The 22,397-nt window shown below is 61.1% G+C and overlaps 1 protein-coding gene across 1 annotated transcript; it reads right to left on the bottom strand.

Annotated features, from left to right (window-relative positions):
* Nucleotides 1-558: 558 nt before the first annotated feature.
* On the bottom strand, nt 559-14,836 carry TSPEAR (thrombospondin type laminin G domain and EAR repeats). The gene is given in 14 exon segments (XM_050902713.1): nt 559-774; nt 1,080-1,181; nt 1,540-1,727; nt 2,022-2,251; nt 4,318-4,504; nt 7,989-8,098; nt 8,101-8,220; nt 9,792-9,923; nt 10,355-10,468; nt 10,471-10,510; nt 11,104-11,194; nt 11,321-11,559; nt 11,646-11,866; nt 14,653-14,836. Coding segments are annotated over 14 exon segments (2,049 nt in total). The 5' UTR covers nt 14,774-14,836; the 3' UTR covers nt 559-620.
* Between the last annotated feature and the right edge of the window lie 7,561 nt (nt 14,837-22,397).

Below are 22,397 nucleotides of genomic sequence, written 5' to 3'. Positions count from 1 at the left end.
CCCACGGCAGTGGGACGGGCTGGCGAGGCCACCGAAGATGGACATGAAGTGTGGCGTGCAATGTCGAACGAGATGGGTCCTCAGCAGCATCGCAGCCCCAGGTGCTGGTGCTGGGCAGCCAGAGCCAAGCCCAAAGCCACCTTTTTCCCCAATTTCTCACGTGCCGTTTCCTCCCCCCCCCCGCCACGCACCCACCCCGGCAGCACACGCTCTGCTCAGTCCCTTTCTTCCCTGGCTTTGTGCGAGCTCCGGCCACAACCACAGCAGCTCTGGGTCCCTCCTGGCTGAAGACTGCCAAGCGCCGAGGTCCCGGTGAGCCCGGGGAAGCGCCTGGGTGCCAGGCACCCTGGGTAGGATGTGGCTCTGGAGCGTGGCAGGAGAGCTTGCCCAGGAGAAACAGCACCAAAGCAGGGTCGCAGCCCCTTTGCCAGCCCCCAGACAAGGCTGCAGGGAACTCTGGAGCTCCCCTCCTCCTCCTCCTCCTCCTCCTCCTGCGGAGCACACGACCAGCCAGCTGCAGGGCTGATGCTGCAGCCGTTCCTGGGCTCTGTGGTCCAGCTTCACCTCGATGCCCAGCTCGCCCCGATGCTGACGATGAGCTGAGCGTTGTCTCAGCCACCTCAGGTGGTTTTCAGCTTGAGCACTTTGGAAAGCGGCTCCCTGGCACTAGAGTAGAGGAGGTAGGAGCCCTCGGCGGTGTGAAACGCCTCCCAGTCTCTACAGCCGACAGTGGGGAGGTGGTGAGCCGCTACGAAGCCTTCATAGCCTTGCCACCTGCATAGGGAAGGCAGTTAGCTCTTGGGGCACAAGCTGAGCACCTGAAAGGGGGCAGGAAAGCCGAGCCGTGGGGCTGGCATCTCCCACCTCCCCGCTGTGGTTCAGGGTGGGATGTCTTTCACTGGGGCTTCTCATTCCTGCCTGGAAACCTCTCCAGAAACAGGGAGCAGTGCTATCTGTCCTCCCTGGGCAGATGCACCAGCATCCGCAGAGGTTGCCCCCGCGCCAGGCTCCCGGCAGGGTCGTTCCTGCTGGGAACAACCACCCAACCACCCAACCCTGCCCTCCTCCCGCAGCAGTACCTGTAGATAATACTGTTAACGGAGAAGGTGAAGCCATCGAAGGAGTTTGCTACCACCAGAAAAGAGTCGTCTCCCACCGAGAAGAATTCCCAGTCCAGGGCACTGGGGATGAAGCAAGGAGAGGGGCAGGTGAGGTGGCCCCTGCGTGGCCAGCCGAGGAAGGGGCTGCGTGTCCGCGGGGCTGAGCCCACCCCACCCCAATCTCTGCCACCCTGATGACACACAGAAAACCCTGCTCTTCCCAGGTTCTTCCTGAAAGGAAATCCACCCTTGTTCCCAAATCCAGGGCCTTCTCCTAGCTCCCACTGGGATTTGGTGCCAAGGACCCGTCACCCATTGCCCTCCCCACCAGTCTCAGTCCCTGGCAGCGTGCAAGCCTGCCTGAACCCTCCAGGAGACCTCCAGGTTGCTCAGGGGAAGGACATGGACCGAGGAGCAACCTGACTCTTCGCACAGGTACCTGTAGGTGAGGAGGTCCTGGAATTTGACAAACATCTGGGCAGTGATGTTCAGCTCATAGATGGAGGAGTTGATGGCGTAGAAGTTAGAGGGTGCTGGCATCCCGCTGTCATAGCTGTGGCTGTTTGCAACGGCCAGGAAGACTCTGTCCCCGATACGAAAGACCTCCCAGTCAGCAGCACCAAAAGTCTGTGGGGAAGGAAGCCACCTGAGAAGCTGGATGTGGACAAGCCTTTGCAAGCCAAGGATGCTGCAAGGTGTGGGGAGACCTGCTGGAGGCGCAGCGGGGGAGTTACCTGCCCCTAAAACCCTCCCAGGAAAAATATAAACCTTGCTCCGTCAACCCCTATGGGAGAATCAGTGGGAAACTATCACCACCTTTCCAGAGGACTGAAGAGCGTCTGTCTCTCTAATTATTCCCTGGCCTGTCTAAACCCAGAGGAGGGATTGAGGAGTAGAGTTTGATCAGTGGCCAAGCCTTACCAGGATAGACTGGAAGAGCTGGAAAGAGCCACTGAGCCAGATGTAGATGTGCGAGTAGATCTTAGTGGATGTGCCATTGAATGTGTTAGCCACGGCCAGGAAGGAATACGGCCCGATGGTGAAAAATTCCCAGTCATAGGCTCCAGAGGTAGGGATGGTCTGGTTGGTTTCAAACAACCCTGTCCTGGGGTTCCACCTGTATATCACGCTGTCTATGTTGTGGTTATTCCCTGGGGGAGACAGACAGAGAGACAGACAGACGTGCACCGTGAGGAAAAGCAATACCTGGCTCGCGTAAGAAACAAGGCCCAGAAAACACGTTCAGCTACGCAAATATTTGCCAGCAGGTTGCGAGGCTGTTTGCTAGTGACCGACTGCTCCCCAAGAAGTAGCCAAAGAGACTCTGGAGCCTCCATCCCTACCTAGAGCCCCCATCCCTACCTAGAGCCCCCATCCCTACGTAGAGCCTCCATCCCCATCGAACACGCTGGCAACTTGCTCCCGAGCGCGCGGTGGCAGCTTCGCGGCAGCCCCTGGCAGAGGAGGGACGGGAGGGTGCTGTCTCCCCACGCGAGCAGCACACCAGAGGCACCGTGCCAGCGTCCTGGGGCGGCCAAGCTCTGCCGGCTGTCCCACGGGGCGGCCGTGCGTAGTGGGGCCAGTCCCAGCCAAGTCCCTAAGCTACCGACATCACGGGCTGCCATCGCCCTTCGCGCGCAAGCTCGCACATCTGGGAGGGGGCCCACAGCTGGAACGGCACCGCGCTGACGTTTTTCAGCGCTCCTTTGCTAAGTCCCCGTGCTCAGCTCCTGAACGCTGGAGCTGGCCAGGGACCTCCACGTGCCAATCCCCGCCGATGGCACGAACTCCAGAAAGAGGGAAGGGGATGCCACAGCAGCCCGCAGCCTGCCCCGTGCTGAGCGCTCGGGCTGAGCCCACCAGCACCAAAGCACGTGCTCCATCCAGCTCCTGGGCTCTCTTCAAGCATCTCGACCTCATGTCTGTGTGGGACCCAGCTGGCTTTAAAGCTAAAAAACCTTTCTGCACCTTTAGCCTGGCACGACCCCTCCAGTCAGAGACGTTCTAATAAAGAGCTGGCTTCATGGGGACAGGAGGGGAGCACCACCAGCCCCTTTCCACCCCACCCTCACTAAGCACTGCTGTACTCGGCTTGGCCCCACTGGTGTTTCTGGTGGCTGAGCAGCAGCAGGACCACATGTTAACGGCTTTACGGGCAATCCTCATTGCAATGGAAGAGACTTTGGCAAGAAGGGCTGCAGGGAGAATCGGGCGTGCGGGAAATGGCCGCACGGATAAATGGCAGCTCCTCAGGGACTGACCCTCCACCACCCCCCAAGGGGAACATCCCCAGCTTGGCTTGGCCGTGATGATCTTAACGCCTGCACGATGTGCATGGCTGCTGAAGGGACCTTTCTGCTGCCACTGCCATGGGAGTAGGTCTCGTCCAAACTGGCCGTGGTGGGGTCGGACAGATGACACGGGGAGTTCCTAGCCCAGCTCGCAGGCAGCTGGTGCCCAAGCAACCTGCCACCAGCTTTGAGCCTGGTGCCAGAGGAGCTGATGCCCCAGGAGCCAGCCCTGATGGCAGGGAAGGAGCCCACCGGCCCTGTGTCTGAATCCAGCTGGGAGCATCCTGGAAAGCCAGGGCTGCGGTACCGGCCCACTCATCCCCCGTGCTGAGGGGTGCACGCCCCAACCCAGAACAACTCATGGCTTGGGAGGGGAATGAGGCTGGATCACGTCTGCAGGGTGCCCAGGGAGGGAGGGACGTCAGCAGGCTCTCACTCGGCTTCCCTCGCTTTCCTGTGTGCCCACAAGGCCAAGGCTTTGGCTTCTCAAAAGGCTCAGCCCCTGCAAACCCATGCAGCTGCCCTCACCACCCCACCGTGTTACGTAGCATTGGGGAAACAAAGGAAAAGAAGCGGAGAGATTCAGCAAAGACACCGTCCCCACTCCTGTCCTTGTCCCCTGCAGTCAGAAACCCAGAGGGGAACCCTGTCAGTCACTTCCCCAAGTGCTTTTCTCTCCTAAAATGAGAGGGTCTGCGAGGACGAGGGCTTCCTGAGGGATGCTGCGCTCCGAGCCGCGTGCACCGACTCCCCGGCTTTGCCCTGCGTTCCGGCAGAGGATGCGCAGGGAGCTGCAGCGTTTCCACGACAACGGGAGGATGCTCTCGAGCAGGGTGCCTGCGAGGGGGTGCCGTGGTCCCCGCCGTCACCCCAGGGCCACCTGCCCCGGCTGAGCCGAGCCGGTAGGGAATATAAGGGCTGGGTACCTTCTCTGTGGTTGACCACTGCGAGGAAAGCCTCTCCCTCAATGACAAATGCCTCCCAGTCCCTAGCGCTGTGCGTGGTGATCCTCTGGTACGTGATGAATTTCTCTTTCCTGCGGCTCCACTTGTATATTACAGAGAACTCCTGACCCCTGTCATTCTGCTCAAAATTAGCCACTGCTAGGAAGATCTGAAAAATAACAAGCCAGGACATCTTGGTTTTCTCCTCTCAAAGGGGTACGGACAAGCACGGGCAGGGTGAAGATGGGATGGGTGGGGGCAGGCACCCACGGGATGCGGGGCCAGGGACCGAGGTGGCCGGTGTGGGGGAAGACGTCCCTGGTTGGCAGGGGTCCCCAAGCAGCCCCCAAGCAGCACAGCGCACCCAAAAAGGGGACAGGGACCCGGTGGCTCGTGGGGGTCTTTGTGGATGGCAGCAGCAGTGCCCGCTGCCCACAGAGCCGGGGCAGGGACAAAGCTCGCAGCCACGGCCTCGGAGCCGTGCTGCGGCCGCTCGCGCCCCGCCAGCCCCGGGGACGGGGAGCACGGCTGTGCTGGAGAAACAGGCTGGGGAGGGAGGGGGCTCTGAGCTACCAAACCTTCCCTGTAAGGAAAGGTTGTTCAGAAGAAAAATCGCAGATATGATAACGATAATAACGATGATAATGATTCCCTGAGACAAAACATCTTCCAGACCAAAAAAAAACACCCTGCGAGCGTCAGGGACAAGCGTGCAGCTGCAGAGATGGCCTTGCACAAGGCAGGGAGCGCATCCGAGCAGTGTGGCACGCTGGCTCCGCCACTCCGGCGTGTTTCGTATGGAGTGGCAGAGGTTATGCCCCGGTTTGGGCCACAAAGAAGCACAGGGACGCAGCCCGCAAGCAGAAAACGGTCAGCGGGGGCGGTCTCCTGCCTCCTGCCCAGCGCAGGGCCCTGCCAGCACCAGCCTGGGGCTTTGTCCAGCCGAGGCTCAGCCACCCGCAAGGATGGAGACCTTTCCCCCTCAGCAGTGGCCTGTGCTGGGTCCACACGTCCCTCCAGGGAAGGTGCATCCCCAGCGCTGGGCAGCTCTCCCTGCGAGCCCCAGTCCAGGGAGTCCCTTCAGGGCATCTCCAGAGGGAAGAGAAAGGCCTGGATCCAACCCTGCAACTCGGGAGCCTGCGGTCCCTTGCTCTCCATTGACAGGAGCCACCAGGAGACCCCGACACTGCCCTCTGGGGCTCTTCACCCCATCCCGGCAGAGCATCAGCAGGTCCTGGTGCAGTACCGAGGTGTTGACACCGACAGAGGTGCATCCCACCTGCAACGTGTGCGAGGAACCTGGGCTAACTGGAGAGGTCGGTACCGCTGCTGATGCAACCTATCTGGTCATCATCTCCATGCAGAAACGTGCCAAGCACGGGCAGCTGCAACGCAAGGGTGTCTGCCTCTGTCCCCAGCCGTCCTGGAGCACCGGGCTAGCCCCAGCTAGAAGCCCTGTCCCAAGCTCTGCAGGAGAGAGGCCATCCTGCCTACTAAGTCTGAGTAAGTTTTTCTCAGTGAAGACCTGAAGGCAAACCCAGAGCACATGAGCCTCGGTGAGCACCAACACGGGTGCTTCGCTGTGCGGGAACCATGGGGAGTTGGGACCCCAGCCTGGTGGTCTTCTCTGCCCCCACAGCTCTCGCTGCAAAGGGGGGTTGTGGGTCCAAGACTAACACTGGGGAGTCTCAAGGTGGTCCCCATCTCCTGCCCATGAGGGTGCAGCCGGAGTTTTGTAGAGCAGGCGCCGCGCTGGGGATGGCAGGCGCGTTCCCAGCCCAAAGCCAGCTTTGCAACACAGCTGCATTTGCAGGGCTTGACCAGGTTTTCTGCAGGACCCCACCGTCAGGCAGGGAACGGGGGACGTGGCCCATTTGTATCCAAACAGCAGCAGGGCTGTCGGTGCCACCAAGCCCGGAGGCAGGGCCACCAAGCCCATCCCTCTGTCCCCCGGAGGGCATGGCTCGCGATGGGAGAGCCCTGCAGCCACCCTGCGCAGCGTCTGGTGACAAAGCCAGAACAGATCACGCCAGAGGGGGAACGATCCCACCTCTCCTGGGAGCTCTGCACAGAGCTGGCCCCCAGCAGATGTTTGTTTGGCTTGCCCGGGGCTCCTCGCAAAGTGATAAGTAGCTCCCCAGGGAGAGGAACCAGGCAGATACTCTGCAGAAATCCCATGGCAGATTGCCCAGGGGAGGAGAGATGGCTCCAAAGTCCTGGAATGATTTAAAAGCAAGAGGGCTTAAAAATGCAGAAGGTCGGACTCAGTGGGTCTCGGGAGGGAGCTACGGGCTCCAATGGCTCTCTAACACCACAGGCAGATCTCCGAGACCAGAGAGGACCTTACGCATGGCAGGACGCCGGCCACAGTCAGAGCTCAGGGAGGGTTTTGCTCTCTGTGCTCCCACGTCGGGAGCTGCGTGTCCCCGAGAGCAATGCCACAGCCGCTGCCTGGGGTGACCCCTGCCTCCCTTCACGGTGCCAGATGGGAACCGCAGCAAACCCTGCTTCCCGGGGGGGGGTCAGCCTTTGCACCAGGCGGGAGGCTGCACTATGAGCACACCCAGACCAGGCTGGACCGCAGCTCTGCACGAAGGACATTTTGACACTGGCGCTCACTACATCTGAGGCAGGAACAGGCAGAGCCTGCTAGAAATGAACCCCAGCGCATGGGCAGGGATCCAGCTCCAATAGCTGGCTTTGGAGGCTGTCCTGGTTTCGGCTAGGACAGAGTTAATTTTCTTCCTAGTAGCTGGTATAGTGCCGTGTTTTGGATTTAGTAGGAAAAGAATGTTGATAACACACTGATGTTTTTAGTTGTTGCTAAGTAGTGTTTGTACTAAGTCAAGGGTTTTTCAGCTTCTCGTGCCCAGCCAGCAAGAAGGCTGGAGGGGCACAAGAAGCTGGGAGGGGACACAGCCAGGACAGCTGACCCAAACTGGCCAAAGGGATATTCCACACCATATGACATCATGCCCAGTATATAAACTGGGGGGAGTTAACTGGGAGGGGGGATCGCGGCTCGGGAAGTAACTGGGCATCGGTCAACGAGTGGTGAGCAATTGCATTGTGCACCACTTGCTTTGTATAGTTTAATTCTTTTAGTATTGCTATTGTCATATTATTATTATCATTCTCATTGTTTTTCATTCCTTTCTGTCCTATTAAACTGTCTTTATCTCAACTCACGAGGTTTTTTTCCTGATTCTCTCCCTCATCCCAGGGGTGGGGGGCAGTGACCGAGCGGCTGCGTGGTGCTTAGCTGCCGGCTGGGGTTAAACCATGACAGAGGCTCACCTCGCAGACATCCTGGAGATCCCCGCGAGGGGAAGAGATCTGAGCACTCCGGACGCGCAGTTACCTATGTTGCCAGCATCAGTTGCTGAAAATGGCCTGGGTGGATGTAGTTGTGTCTCGGCAAAAATAGTAAACACAGAGGGCAGCCCACAGATCAGCCGGCAGTCCCTAGGACAGACCCTTACCGGCTGACTACGTGTATCAGCGTCACCCCATCAAAGACAGAAGAGAGAAAGATTCACCCCCTAAACCATGCCTTGAGGCTCAGGGCTTCAGAGGATAAGCCAGTGTTGGGCAATTGCAGTTTAATATACTGAAATATGAAGGCACTGACATAACCTTCCAGGCAGACTTACCTTCTTTCCTATGGTGAAATACTTCCAGGACTGAGCTTGGTAGGTGGGGATGTTCTGGTAGGGCACAAACTTCCCGTCGGTCCATTTATAGATGGCCGATCCCGGGGGGTGTACCGGTTGGCAGTGGCTGCGAACAGTCCCACCTTTGGGATGGTGAAGACCTCAACACCCATTGTCTCAGAGTTGGTCACCAGGTTCTGGTACTCCTCCACGTAGTCCAGCTTTTGTTTGACTAGGAGAGCACAAAAAAAAAAGAGGGTGAGGTTAAAACCAGACGACCTTGCCTGGAGAGGTGCCCCACGTTGCGTAGCAGAGCTGGCTCGGCGGCGCTTGCTGCTGTATGGAGCTTTACGGGGAGGAAAATGAAGGTCGTGGTGTCACTGGTGGTGAAGGGCCAAAACCCGAGGGGGTGGTGAAAGGCCGGACTCCATCTCGTTGGGCAGCACATCCAGCCCCATCCACCCCTGCCTGTTCTCCGGCGCAGGGCAGGGCTGCAAAACGCTCTGCCGGGCAGTCTCTTCTGGGAGGGGGGGAAGAAGGACGCACCACGGATTTTGATTGCTTCTTACGAAGTGGGTTGATGTATTTATCCTAAAGAGAACGGGGGGGAGAGGAAGAGACCTCCAGCGAGAGGGCCTGGGCTGCTGAGACCAGCCGGGTTCACCCGTACCCACCTGCAGCAGCCCTGCACCAGATGTTTTCTCTGGCTGGAGTCAGCATGAGCTCTGGAAGAAGTTAGAGAAGACTTAAGACAGAATTAATGCCAGAAATTAGAACGGAGACGCTAAGAGCGGTCCCAACGGCAAATGGGTGGGCACTGGAAGGGACAAATGGCAGGAGAAGGGCTACAAGAAGGGCCAGTACTGGTGGCACCGAGGGGTGCAGGTCAGCAAGATCCCAGCACGAGGTCTCCTTGGGAAAACAAGGACAAGGTGCCAATCCTGATGACTTCCAGAGGTAGGGAATGATGGGGAGTCCAACCACTGCCAGCTCCTGTGGGGAGCAAACGGCTCATCCAAACCCACCGCGTGGGTGCCAGCATAAGAAAATCCCCGGGAGAATGGGGAAGGACGGCTCCGTTGCGGGCATGCCCCGTCCTCCACGTCCTCACCAGGGATCCTGGGCGGACTGCCTGGAGCGAGTGGGAGAGTGCCAGTGGGTGAAATCCATTTCATTATCGAGTAACGTCCATCCCTCCAGGCTCTGGTTGCTTTGCCACCTTGTTGCTCCAACATTGCCCCACTATTTTCTGCACGAAGGCCACCAGAGCTGGGACGACACGGGGACCTGCCTCCGCCACCCTCCCACTGCTCCCTCTGAATCTCTGGCAGCTGATGAGTCTTTCTGCTCCTTCTTGTCCACCCCGCAAGCGCTTCGGCACCGGGAGCACCTGCACCTTTGGGACTCCAAGGCAGGGAGCACCCCAGCACCCCAGGCATGGCTCTCCACGGGGTGAGCTGTCCCGCTCGGACAGACCGGGAGCTCGTTCCTGATCGGAGAAGCCCCAGGAGGGATGCACAACGCGGATAAGGTGGATGGACAACACGGGCACTGTGTGAGTGATCAGGGAGCTGGCTCACAGAGGCGCTTGAATCCAGAGCTGCACTGGAAGTGTCGATGTGGGCACCGAGAGCAAAGCGAAGGCCGGCCAAGCAGGGGAGAGGCAGGGGGACACCCCAGCTCCCTCATTCTGCTGTTGCCTGACTTGGTTCCCACCCCAAAGTGCTGTCAAGGGCAGATCTCTGCTCCTCGTCTGCTGCAAGAGCCTCCCACCATCCCCGAGAGCACACTGCACACCAGTACCTTCCAGCATGGAAATCCAGGTGCTGCCGTTGCAGAGGTACAGCCCTCGCCGGGAGGCGTTGAACCAGAACTGCGCCTTCTCCTGCTTGGTGCAGGGTGGACGGGACCCCAGGGTCACCTTCGTGTCGGTCTCTGGGCACGGAGAGGAGCAAGGCAGGCACCCCTTAGCGCACAGGACTGGAGGAGCAGCCAGGCTCGTCCCCGTGCACGCAGGGAGGGTTGGATGTCCCGGTCCCATCCTGATGATGGGCACCAGGGAACAGGGGAAACGGCATCCCAGCACCGAGCCAGGAAGCCACTGGCTGTGAAAACCCTGGGGGCTGGCACCCGTGGGGGCTACCGGCATGAGCCCAGCGCTGCCAAGGGACCTGGGCAGGGGAACCCCGGCTCTCCAGGGGGGTTTTGGACAGGGATCCCACCCCACACACACGTTGAGAAACAGAAGGTGCTGGGGACACCCTCTTCCCCTCCGCTTCTGCTCCGTGCCCAGCCCCACGCAAAGAGCCTTCCTCAACAAACGCAGAAGGCGGCCAACCGAGCCCGCGCCGTGGGGAGTTACTGACCGTAGGGGTATTTTAGCACCTCGTTGCTCGCTGGCTTCACCGGGAGATCCTGGAGGACAGTGGGGACAGATAGCGTCGCTACTTTAAAGTTCATGGCGGTGCATATCCGAGGGTGGCATCGGCTCCCGGCAGCAGGACAAGCTGTCTCAGCAAGCCCTGGGAAAGCGGGAGCAGCAGGATGGAGAGCAAGTCCAGCAAGACCAAGAAATGGAAACTGCAGGTGATTCATGCCCTGGATTTCCCTCCCGACTCTTGTTTGTTGCCCTCCCTCCCAGGCTGCGGAAGCCTCCACGGGATTCACGTAGGTTTATCAGATCCTCGTTACTTGCCCAGCCTGCCAAAATCTCCATCCCGGGCAATTTAACAGCTGGTGGAAGGGGAGCATTGGCGAGGGGTTCGTTAGCTGCAGATGGCTTTCACCGCCTCCGCTTTTCACTACCGGTCAGGATCAGGCACTGCCCTAACTCTTCTATCAACGAGACTGTGCCATCAACCGTCTTTCTGCCACCGCACCGCTGGCAGAAACCTCTTAAAACCACGTTTGTCCCACAAACTGGCAGGCACCAGCACTGCCCCTTGCATGCCCACAGCTGGACGGGGACCGAGCCCGGCAGCGGGAGCCACGGCCACCTCCACTGCCCGCGCCGTGGCCCAAGCCCCGCCAGTGTAGGGGGCTCAGAGGGGGCTGCAGCTCACCCCACGGCCAGCCACGAGCACCCCCGGGCAGCCCCGCACCGTGGGGCACCTACCGTGAAGACGCCTTTCCTTCTCCTCCTGTTGCCCAGGTAGAAGCTGGCTCTCTTCACCGACAGAGAGGCTGGAAACGGCGTCTCCACCACCCTGCAGACGGACAGAGAAGAGGCAGGGGACAATTTCATGGCATCCACCGGTGGCTGGAGGAGATGCTGGTGGAGGAACATCGCCCTGCCAGCCCTCCTGAGCCCCCCGCTGCCGCCCCCAACCTACACGTCCTTGGGGACGCTGCAGTCCACCGTCAGGGAGAAGGACTGGCCGGAGACGGCCAGGACGAGCGTGTGCCACTGGTTATCGGAGAGGGAGACGTTGGGGAAGGTGACGCGGGTCTGCCAGCCGCCGGCACGCTCCTGGCTCCAGAAGAGGAAGTGGAGCTTGTCGGGGCCGTAGCGCAGCCCCACCAGCACGCTGGGGCTCTCCTCCGCCATCAGCGTGAAGACATACTCGTTTCTCTGCGGGAGGGCACGGACTCAAATTGGTGTGCCGCAAGCTGCAGGGCTGGGCCGTGCCCGCTCCGTGCCCGGCCGGCGGCGCTTACCTTGGCGGGGACGCTGAGGACCCTCAGCGTGACGATGATGGAGAACTCCTCGGGGAAGCGGTCGCAGTGGACGAAGAGCCGGGAGGCGGGGAAGCCCAGGGCGCGGGGCCGCGAGGCGGCGAGCTGGAAACCGCGCACCCCCTGCACTTGAAACACCCTCATGCCGCGGGCCAGCCCGCCGGCGGGGACCACCTCCGAGAGGATGTCCAGCGGGCGCAGGTCTGTGCCAAGAGACAGCGGAGCACGTCACGACGGCGGCAGCCATCCCACCCTGTCCCGCTGTGGGATGGGGTCCCCCGCCTTGCAGTGGGGTGCTCTGCCACCCGGCTTGCTCAAGGCAACCAGCCCGTCTCCAGCGCTGGCCGGAGCGCTCCACAGCAGCAGCGGGGCCTGGCGTGCCCCGGTAGCCTGCCATCCCCTGCCCGGGGTCTGCGCCGAGCCCCTGCTTCGGTGACACAGGGAAGGTTTGCCCTCCAGACACCAAGGCTGACATCTCCATCCCCACGGCAGAAACACCAAGTGTGGAGGCTGACCTGCACAAACCATCCCACCGATGCAGCTCCCAACGCTGACCCCAGGGCCGGGACCTGCTGGCCCCAGGCAGCCCCAGGCTGCCACCAGCTTCCTCGGGTTCCACCGGCACCAGCAACCGCAACCAGAGCCAGGAGAGCAGGCAGGGATCCGGCGCCCGCAGGCTCGCTCACGGGGCGGCCACCTCCCCGTCCCCAGGGTGGTGGGGCACGGCGCTCCCCCTTCCAGTCCCGGTCCAGGCTCTCCCAACCCAGCCCTAATTGCACACAGGCACGTACTCCTCTGGCAGGCACCAAAACCGCTCATTAAATAATTATCCTCTCCCCAGAGGAGAAAACAATGTGCCCAGCCGCAGGGCATCGCCCAGGTGAAGAACAGCACTGCGCACCGGCACCGCAAAGCCGTCCCCACGTAACAGCGCCAGGGTCGCCGTCGGTCCGACGTCTCGGCCAGCCCCGTGCCGGCAGCCGCGGGAAGAGCTGTACCCGCGGTGGGTGCTTCTCCGACCTTCCTCGCCTCGGCACCCTCGCAGCTTTTATTTTTGAACGCTTCCCTGGCAGGATTGCGGCGTCTGTAGCAGAGGGGCTCGGTGACGATGCCCAGAGGACGAAGCAGCATCTGGCTAGACTAAAAAATCCCTGATTCTGTCCCATCCCCAGTGAGACCGGGCTTTTAGCTCCTATTTGTACTAATAAATCTCGGCTGCTGGGGCACAGCGGGAGAGCTAGGAGGGAGGGAGCTGTGAGCAAGGCTGGACCAGCGTGTGTCTGAATCCAAACCAGCTGGAGAGGGGAAGCGTTTCCCCCCGGGCACCCCCAGCCAGCCCAAACCCAGATGGGCAGAGCAAGGAGGAATCTGCTCGTGTGGCTCCATCCAGCCCGGAGTAGGGAGACCGGAGAGGTCCTTCCCACCCTGCCACCTCTGCGTCCCCGCTGCCTGCCCGTCCGCTGGCATAAGCTGCTCCTAAAGCAAAGCCTCGGCGGGGGAGGTTTAACTGAAACGACTTAGTTCAGAAAGGCATGACTCGAGGAATGGACCAATTCCTGTTTTTTTCAGCAAAAAACACAAGCTGAATTCAGGCTTGGATTTGCAGAGGGATTTAGGAGCCCCCGACTGCGCCGGGGGCAGCTGGGATGAGCCGGGGGACAGCTCAGCCGGGGCCAGAGGCTGTGCCCGAGGCTGTGGGCCGGGAAGGGACCAAGTCCTAAAACCAAAACCAAATCCCTAAACCCAAAGATGTGCGTCCCAACCTGCCTCCCGCATCGGTCGCTGCTAACGATCAGAACGGAGCCGGCAGTTAACGGCTGGGAGAGCAGCCGGGGCGTTTCAGCTCAGGTTGGGCAGCGCACGTGCCCGGCAGCTGCCTGCTCCGCGGGGTGGCTGCCCGCAGCCGGACAGCATCAGGGCTGCGCCGGGAGCCGGGGCCAGGCACCGGCAGGAGGGACGCGGGGGCGATTAAATGATGCTGGGGCCTCGACACCCCTGGGACCCCTCCAGCTGAGGCTGCTTGGGGACAGCAGGGATGTCCCCGGAGAGACCGGAGTGCCTGGGGGAGGAGGCGGTGGGCCGAAACTCTCCGATCTCTCCCAGCTTTCCTTCTCACCACCGGCCGGGCTGTAATAAAATGTAAATACAGGCGCCATCAAACTGAGACAATCCCCAAGCATACGCAGCCTGGGCCCAAGCAGCCCCAAAAAACTGGGCTGAAGTTTCACTGCCGGCGCAGGGACCGCGCGGCACGGGGACAGGAAGGCAGAGCCAGGGGACGGGGACCCTCTTTGGCTCGGGCTGCTCTCGGCACTTCGCCGTGGGAAATGCCATCGGAGCTGCCAGCTCCTCGGCTGGGGGTGGCAGGACAGAAAGTTTCCAGGAGGTTTTGCTGCCGGGAGGGAGTAGGTTGCATCTGGCAGAGCCCCGGAGAGTCCGGAGCAGGAGGGACTTTCCAGGGGGGACTTCATGGCTCTCCTCTACTTCTCCTTCCAGCCCTTCCCCTCCCTGCACGTTGGTCCCCAGGGCCAGCAGACCTTGGGACCCAGCTTGTGCCGCAGGGACAGGCACACAGCTCTCCCCACGGCACCGAGAAGGGCTGGTTGCTCCCCGGCCCTGTGCCATGCCGGGGGGCTGCTGGCGCAGGGATGACCCCACTACCCCTCTGCTCATGGGTGCAGGCGGGGTGCTGGCAGCTGCAGCACCCGAGGCATCGCACCGCGCTGTCACCCCGAGACTCGGTCCACTGGCACCCAGGCACCAAAACCCCAGGGCTGGGCTGCCAGGGAGAGGCTGCCCCACGCGGGACACCCCGCAGCGGCCACATGCCCCCCCAAAATGGACCACACTTTCTGGGATCTGCCCTGGCAGCGCGGGGAACATCCCATCCGCGGGAGCACACGGGTCCCGGCGTGTCTCCCTGGCATGGCCAACGCCTGTCTCGACGCCTCCCTCCCGGCGTAGCCCACCCGCCGGCCTTCCCTCCTACCTGTGCAGTGCTGCCACGTCCTGCCCGCCCGGTTGAAGCCCCCGCCGGTGGCCCAGTGGAAGAGGATGACCCAGAGCAACAGCGGAGCCGACATCAGGGGGCTGGCCTCGGGGGGGTCCATCCACTGGGACACCCCTGCCGTCCGCTCCTCCGCACCCGGGCAGGCGCCGTTCGGCTCAGCTCCCCCCCGGGGGCTCTCGCATAGTCTGCCGGTGGGACCACCTCGTCGGGGACGTGCCACGCCAGGCTGCTTCTTGGTTGCTTCTGGGGTGCTAAGCTCCGGCTCGGCCGTCCCTTTGCGTGGGCATCGCCCCCAGGGGTACGGCAGGGGGGGCGGGCGGCGGGGCCGGCGGGGGCTCCCCTGGGGCGGCCGCGGAGGCAGTGCCGGCTGCAGCGTGTGCGCAGACATTTAAATGAGAAGTTCGTGGTGGGAGAGGAGGAGTCCCGGCTCCTTGGAGAGCTTTTATCTTTTGCCCAACCCTCTGGAAGGCGGCTTTGGGGAGGGATTTTTTAAATTATTTTTTTTTTTTTTCCTTTTTTCTTTGCTTCCTTTCATTTTTGGTGATTCATTTTTCCAGGGTCACGTGGGAGTAGGCGGGAGATTCACCCCTGGCCAGAGAGACCAAGGTGAGAACCTTCCTGCCCCTAAAAGCCTTGGGCTTTCAGCAGCACAATCCCAGCCTGTACTGGGGGGATCCTCTGTCCCCTCCGGTCCACTCCACCCTGCCCAAAAAAACCCCAGACCCCACAAGGTGCGTATTTCTCCCCCAAAATGGCCTCGGGTAGGTGATGCACAGCCGGTGCCCCGGGCAAGGCTCCAGCCCAAAGGCCAGCCACCAGACCCGGCCCTGCCACGAGGATGGCGGCAGCGTGCCGAGCATCGGTTCGGAAACCCTCGAGGTTACGCTGTTCAAACAGGAGAGACGGGAGTGGAAAAACTCCCTGCACGCAGCAAGCTCCGCTGGGTTTCTGCAGCCGCAAAACGAGTTACTTCCATTCCCCGAACAATTGAAATGGGCTCCCACCCCCCCCCGTCCCCAAAGCCTTCCCGCAAGGCGAGCGCTAGAATAGAAAGCGGATGGCCAGGACAAAACGCCAAAAAATCGTGCTGTAAACCAGGGGTTTCGTCAGCAAGGAACAGCCGGAGCCGGACCCATGGACATGCCTCGCTGCCGGTCTGTCTGCACCCCTTGCCGGCCCGAAACCCACCATGCCGGGACCAGGAGGGTGCAGCCCATGGGGTGCGGGCACGTGGCGGAGCAGAGCACCCTGCACCTCAGTCCCAAATCCTGAGAGAAGCTGCTACCGGAGCCCGGAGAAACCCAAACACCATCAGTGCCTCCGTCTCGGAGTCAAACAGCCCCTGAAGCTTGGAGGGCGGCTGCGCGCATGTCCGGGGATGCTCTGCACCGAGGGGGGCTGCGCAGAGCTCCCCCTCCCCACAAAGCCTCTCGTTGGGCATCCCCCAAATCAGGGCTCTACCGGGATCACACTTAAGCGGAGCTTAAGCGGAGCTTAATCTCTCTTGGGAGAGAGCTGCAGAGGCGAGGCACCGCTGGCTCCCCATCCTTCCTCATCCCCGCGCTGAGGACGGCACCCGCCGGTCACCACCCAAACCCGGGGGTCCCAGTTGGGAGCCGCCGGCGACGACTGTGAGGGATGCGGGAGGTGCAAACCATCCCATCTCGCCCGACAGGCTCGGCCTCTCGTGCTGCTCCCGCAGCCTCGGGGACGCCCGCCAGCACCGGGGCTGGGAGCAGCCATCTCGCCGGGACCTCACGGCGTGTCTGCCGGCAGGAGCGGGACCCGGCACCCCGGGCCCATCCGGCAGAGAGGTGGGTGCGTCGGAAGGGAGGCTGGTGCGGAGGGGAGCGCGGCTGCTGGCAGGGCCCTGCCTCCCGGCAGGTTGGCGCTGGGTAAGGCGGCACAAATGAGAATCAGAGCCGCCGCCTTTCCCAGGGCCGCACACATGTGTCAAGTTAAGCGTGGCTTTGGGAGCTGGCAGCACCGCCCTGAGCAGGGGACTCGCACAAGCGGATGGATTTTGGGAAGTCTCCTGCTGAGGCCAGTCCCGGCTCTGCGAGGGTCCGGGCAGCCCATGCGACTCATACCAGGGAGGGAAGAAAAGTCCTGCCGGTGATGCTGGGGTGACTGGTTTTTCCAAAGGGGACACAGCCGCCTTTGAGCGCTTCCTCGGCCAAAAAGCCGGTCGGTGGGGACATCTCCAGATGCAAGGACACAGCTGCAGGTGTCCCCTCCAGAAGCAGGGAGATCCGGGGACTTCCAGGCAGGAGGTGAAGGAACCGAAGCCCCCGTCAATGAGCATGGAAGACATGGCAGGCAGTACTCAGCCCAGCACCGCGGGCTCAGGCTGCTTTTCAGCCACGTTCTGTTAATGAACGATCTCCTGGTGAGGACAAGGATGTTGATGGTCCTCAAGGATTTTCTCCATCCTTGGGCTGGCGACCTGGCATGGCAGAAGATGGTGGAGCGGTTTGGGCAGTGCCCGGAGCTTTTCTCCCTCCCCAAGATGACCTGCCCGGGGAACTGAGCTGCGATGTGAAATAAGGAGAGGGGCCCATCACTGCCCGCTGTCGCGTTGGGTCCAGGACCTGCTCCGTGTCCCAACGACAGTAGGAAGCGGTCTGCAAAATTGTTCCTAAGCACACACGCGCACATTCCTATGTGCACAAGCAAGCGCGAGAGGATGAAATAAAAGAGACAAACAGCGAGACGTTTGCCTAATTCGCATGGGTCGTAAATAAAACCATGTGGCGGCTCCGAACAAAATGATCCTTGGATTTCCACCAAAAAGGTTTGGCCATCCCTGGGTTAGAAAAGGTTGAGAAACTCATCTGTAGACAATACATTTCAAGCAGAGCTTCCATGGAGAGGACAGTGCGAGGAGAGCACCTAATCAACGCCAGGGACAGGCTGGACCCTGCACACAGGGTAATGTTCCCGCTCTTCCAAGACTGTAACTCATTCCTTATTATTTGCAGACACAAAGTCATGTTTCAGGGCTTGTTATGCCCTATTCATTTCAGTCTTTCTTCCTGACATCTGCAAGAGCTTTCTCCCTTGAAACGCAGCACGCATACAGGCACCGGCCGTAGCAAAGCTTTGGGGGACCCTATACGTAACGCACAGACAAATGCAGCACTGCCCATCTCGTGGGTGTCCCCAGCCCGGGGCTCCAGCCGGCAGCGGGCAGCGCCGTGTCCATCCTCCTGCCTGGCAGGGCCAGGGGAGCCGGCCGAGCCCGGCTGGCCACCACGCAGGTGTGGCCACACACCCGTCCACGGGGATGAAGCTGGAGGTGAACGGTGAGCACACGGAGCCGGTCTCGCCTGCGTTCTCAGAGCAACAGCCCAGATCGCAGTTCCCCAGATCCCAGTTCAGATTGGATACTGGGAACACCACCTTCCCCGCGATGGTGGGACGGGGAGGGACGGGGTCTCCATCCTCGGCCGTTTCTGAGGCTTCTCCCTCGTCACCTCTGCCCTTTCTCCTAGGCTGGAAATCTTCCCCATGTTTCCTGGAGCAACTTCGGCTTCCTGAGCCCAACCCACTGACATAAACTGGAGTCCCAGCAAGAAACCTCCGCACCAGGAAACCTGTCAGCATCATACAAGAAGTGTAAATGTCTTTAACCCCATTGCCTTTCAAGAACTTAATTCCCAGAAGTTTTGGAGGGGTTCTGCCAGGAAAAGTTTTGTCGAAGGACTGGGAGGATTGCAAAAGGCACCGTTTTTAGGAAAGCCACCAAAAAAAGCACAAAGCCGCCCCAACGCTGCAAGTCCTGCTGCCAGCTTCCCAGGCGCGGAGCTGCCTTCGGGAGCAATCCCTGCCGGGCGGCGGCAAACCACCAGCATCGTTCGCATCCCAGAGCCCTCCGTGTTCACACACCCGCACGCCTCCCCGGCGCTGCCAGCCCCACGGCCCCGGGGGACGAAGGAGCGGGGAGCGGCTATCCTGGCAGGGCTCCCCCGGCTTTGGCCACGGGGAGCAGGCAGGGCTGGCGACCTGCAGCCCAGGCAGGCAGGAGCGAGCCGAGCATCCTGCCCCGCATTTGGAGGACACATGGCAGCTGAGCTGACAGGCTTTGAAATGGCTCCAAAAAGCAGTCACTTAACTTTCGCCAGTACAAGCAAAAAGACAGGCTTTAAGACCGCGCTTCTGCACCAGAGCTGCTCGGGACGGGGCTCGGCAGCGCCCAGCAGCCACATCTCCCCTTGCTTCTCCCCTGCACGTGACCAACAGCCCTTTACCGCTGCCTGTCCCTCGGTGACAATGGCTTTTTTTCTTTTTGCCACCTCCTCCCGGTGCACCCAAACCTCTTGCAAGAGGCCGAGCCACCCCCCCCACAGCCGCGGGACCCCCAACCTTTCTCTGCGATCACCGCTTTCCAGCAAGGTGGCTCCATACGGATGGAGGGCATCAAACCCAAGCAACCACGAGCACACAAACTATGGAAACGGCGCTCCGGGTATTTTCGGTAGGTCTTACATCTACACGGAAGCAAAAGAGTAGCAGGGGGGCTAACGTGTCGCTCGGCAGCGGTGCAGGAGACCCAGGAGCTCTGCCTGGACTCCCTGCTCCGTCTGCAACGTGAAAGCCCTGCTTGCCTTTGAGCTCAGCTAAGATCTCTCTGCGAAGGGAATAAACAGAGCTCCTAAGGCCAAGAGGAAGGAGGCGATGTTCCCGTTTCACGCTTACTGCTGGAAAGCCCCCGGGGCGCCCGTGCCTACCCCAGCCCGCTCCCAGCTCTGTGCTTCTTCAGCGATGGCACTTGCCTGAAGACCCCGGGGGGTTGCAGAGCAAGTGCTTGCAAGCAGAGAGGGGAGAAAGGGAAGGGGTTTTGCAAATGTCTAAGCCTTCCTCCGTCAGGAGCAGCAGTTCACCAGGCTGAATATGCAACCCCGAGGGCTCTGCGTGGGGAACTGTAAGCTTGGCCGAGCAAACCCCGCGCTAAGTGCCGCATCTCTGTCAGCAAGCTGCCTTGGGGTAACACCTGAGCCCCGGGGCTGGCTCTGGGACGGGGACAGCCGCTCCCCACGCAGAGAGGAATCTCCCTTGGCAGCCCTGCGGGAAACCCTCCGCCTTTGCCTTGTAGCCCTTTGATCCGGGCAGTGACCACACGCTCCAGCTCGCAGCAGGCGGATGGTGGTAAAAGGCAGAAAAAGCCACAGCAGGGAAGCCCGGGGACTTGCCCCCACATGCCCGGGCCCGTCAAGGATAGAAAAGGGGTTGCACGACGCTGCTTGGACCAGAAACAATCCCACGGCTCCCTGGTTAGGGCCCGGCCAGCACCTTCTCTCCCAGCTGAAGCCCACCTCAGATGGCCCGGGGCAGTAGGAAAAGGTTTGGGTGTCACAAGCCCCTCCGCCGGCCAGAGCTCCCCCAGCACAGGCAGCAAATGTCCTGCCTGCACTCAGGGCTGAGGCCAGGTCCTCCCTCCTGCCAGGCTGCGCTGCCCGGAGCACGGGCAGGCTGAGCGCCCTGCAGCGAAGAACAGCAGCTTTAGCACCGCTTTGCTCTGCAGCCGTCAGAAAACCTCTTGCCCCGCGACAAAGAGAATCACGGGCCAATTTTATTGCTCGCCCGTATGACAATGTAGAGCTTTTATTATTACATTAGCGATGATTCAGGCTCTGGAGGAGCTGGTGGGAGCGGGAGGGCGGCGGGCGGCAGAGCGGGCGGCGCGTGAGGCGGGCTCCCCGGGTGCCAAGGCGGGAGCGCAGGCAGCCACGCTCGCTCTGCCCACCCGCCGGCAGCCGAGCGCGGCTCCATCTCCTCCGACATCCGGGGAGGGAAGGGAACAAAGACAGAGAACAATTGCTATTGTTTTCCAAGACTTTCTTTGGGCCAGTTCCTCCAGCGCGGTGCTGCTGCCCAGCCACTCCGGCTGCGGCACCACGGCCTCGCTACACTCGGAGCTGTGCGGACGCCGGCAGGGACACGGCCCCCGTCCCCAGGCGCCTGCCACCCAACCGTCAGAGCCTGGTCCCCACTACCACGGAGGGAGATGGAGCCGGCGTGGTTACCCCACGCACCGTAGCTCTGGTCCCACTCCGCTCTCCCCCTGAACCCAGCACCCCGGTCGCACTCCACTCTCCCCGTGCACCCAGCACGGTCAGGCGTTCCCGAGATGCTCAGGCACGGAGACATCCATCTTCCTATAACCCACCAAGGCGCGATGCCCATGGCGGGGAAGGGGCGACCCCAGCCCATGGCTCAAAGTGGTAGGGAAGGAGAAGAACGGAGCAGGCTATCCCGGGGAACCTGGCTCGCCCTCCCCTTCACCGGTCCAGTGCGGTCCAGGCGGCGAGGAGAGCAGCCTTTGCTGGCAGCGGGGCTTCACGCCGGGGAGCGGGAGGTCACGCAGCAGGACCGCGCACGAGCGGGACGAGCATCCCCTCGATTGCCCCCTGGGCAGGGCTGTAATTACAGCCCGTGCTCACCCGGCCCAGCACCGCAGCACCCAGCGATCGCTGCCTTTGAAGTCCGGGCTTTCAGAAACCACCGCGAGGCTGCTCCTAATTGTACTTTGCAAGAGCGGGGAAGGATTAGAGCCAGGAGGGGACAGGCGAGGGTGGCAGCAGGGGCTGCTGCGGGAGGGGGAGCCAGGATCCCACCGCCGGGGTGCTCAGCGTGTGGCATCACCCTGGGCTGATCGGTCTCCATGGGTCCCGCAAGGGGAGCAGAAGAGTGTCTACAGAAGAAGAAGGTATCTAACGCATGAGAAGGAATTCAACCTACCACAAGTCTTGTTTGACAGGGATTGTAATTAATTGGTAAAATAAATCAGATGCCCCCTGGTTACCGACTGGGTGTTAAAAGGACGGATGCTGAGGAGCATCAAATGCTAAAAGCGAGGCTGCATGGGGACAGTTCGGGCAAGCGGCTTCAGCAACAATACCGATGTTTTCCTAAAACCAAGTTTCATATAGAGCCCTAAGACCTTAATGAGGCCCTCAAACACGAGCACTCCCACCAAGGCCGTGCCTAGGCTCCAAGGCAGGTCTTGTGTCAAAGCAGGATCTGGCCAAGGACAAAACTCAACTTCTCATCGCCTCTCTGGGCAAAGTGGCTTTGAAGACACCTGCCCTCCACGCTGCCCCTCTGACATCCCTCCTTCATCGCAAGAACTGGTGAGCAAAGCCGAGCTCCGGCTGAGCAAGGCCCCTCCTGAGCCGCCCTTGCAGCAAGCCCACGGACACCAACCAGAAGGATCTCCAAGCCCAGCGGCTTCTGACGTTGCATCAGAGCAAACTCCCCCGACTCGGTCACTGCCCCGTGCTTCACCATTCCCTAGCTCCCGGAGGGATGAATGGCGAGGGGAAGCCGTGCAAGACATAAAGCCCTAGGGATCAGCTCTGCAGTTCAACCGGCAGCTCGGAGATGTGGGCATCTCTCTTGCCCTTCAAACACACCTGCCCCACAGAGCGAGATCCCCCCCAGCGCGAGATCCCAGCCTAATGGCTGCCGTCGACCAAGATCGGAGGGATCGACGCGTTGACCGGAGCAGCAGAGGAAGACAGGGATCCTGGTGAAGCAGCGCACCGGGAGAGGAGCCTGCGTGAACCCATCCCAGGCAGACTCAGCAAAGAAACCCTGATTCACCTAACATCGTCATGCCAGCCCCAATTTGGGTTCAATTTGCCAAATTGTTTTGGCGTGGGAAAAACTGTTTTGGGGCAAAACTCCCAACCCGGCCGTGGGCGGAGAGCCTCCCCGTGCTG

Source organism: Gymnogyps californianus, chromosome 10 (genome assembly GCF_018139145.2).
Source record: "Gymnogyps californianus isolate 813 chromosome 10, ASM1813914v2, whole genome shotgun sequence".
NCBI lineage: Eukaryota > Metazoa > Chordata > Aves > Accipitriformes > Cathartidae > Gymnogyps > Gymnogyps californianus.
The sequence above is the reverse complement of the archived record's forward strand: the minus strand, read 5'-3'. Positions and strand labels throughout refer to the sequence as shown.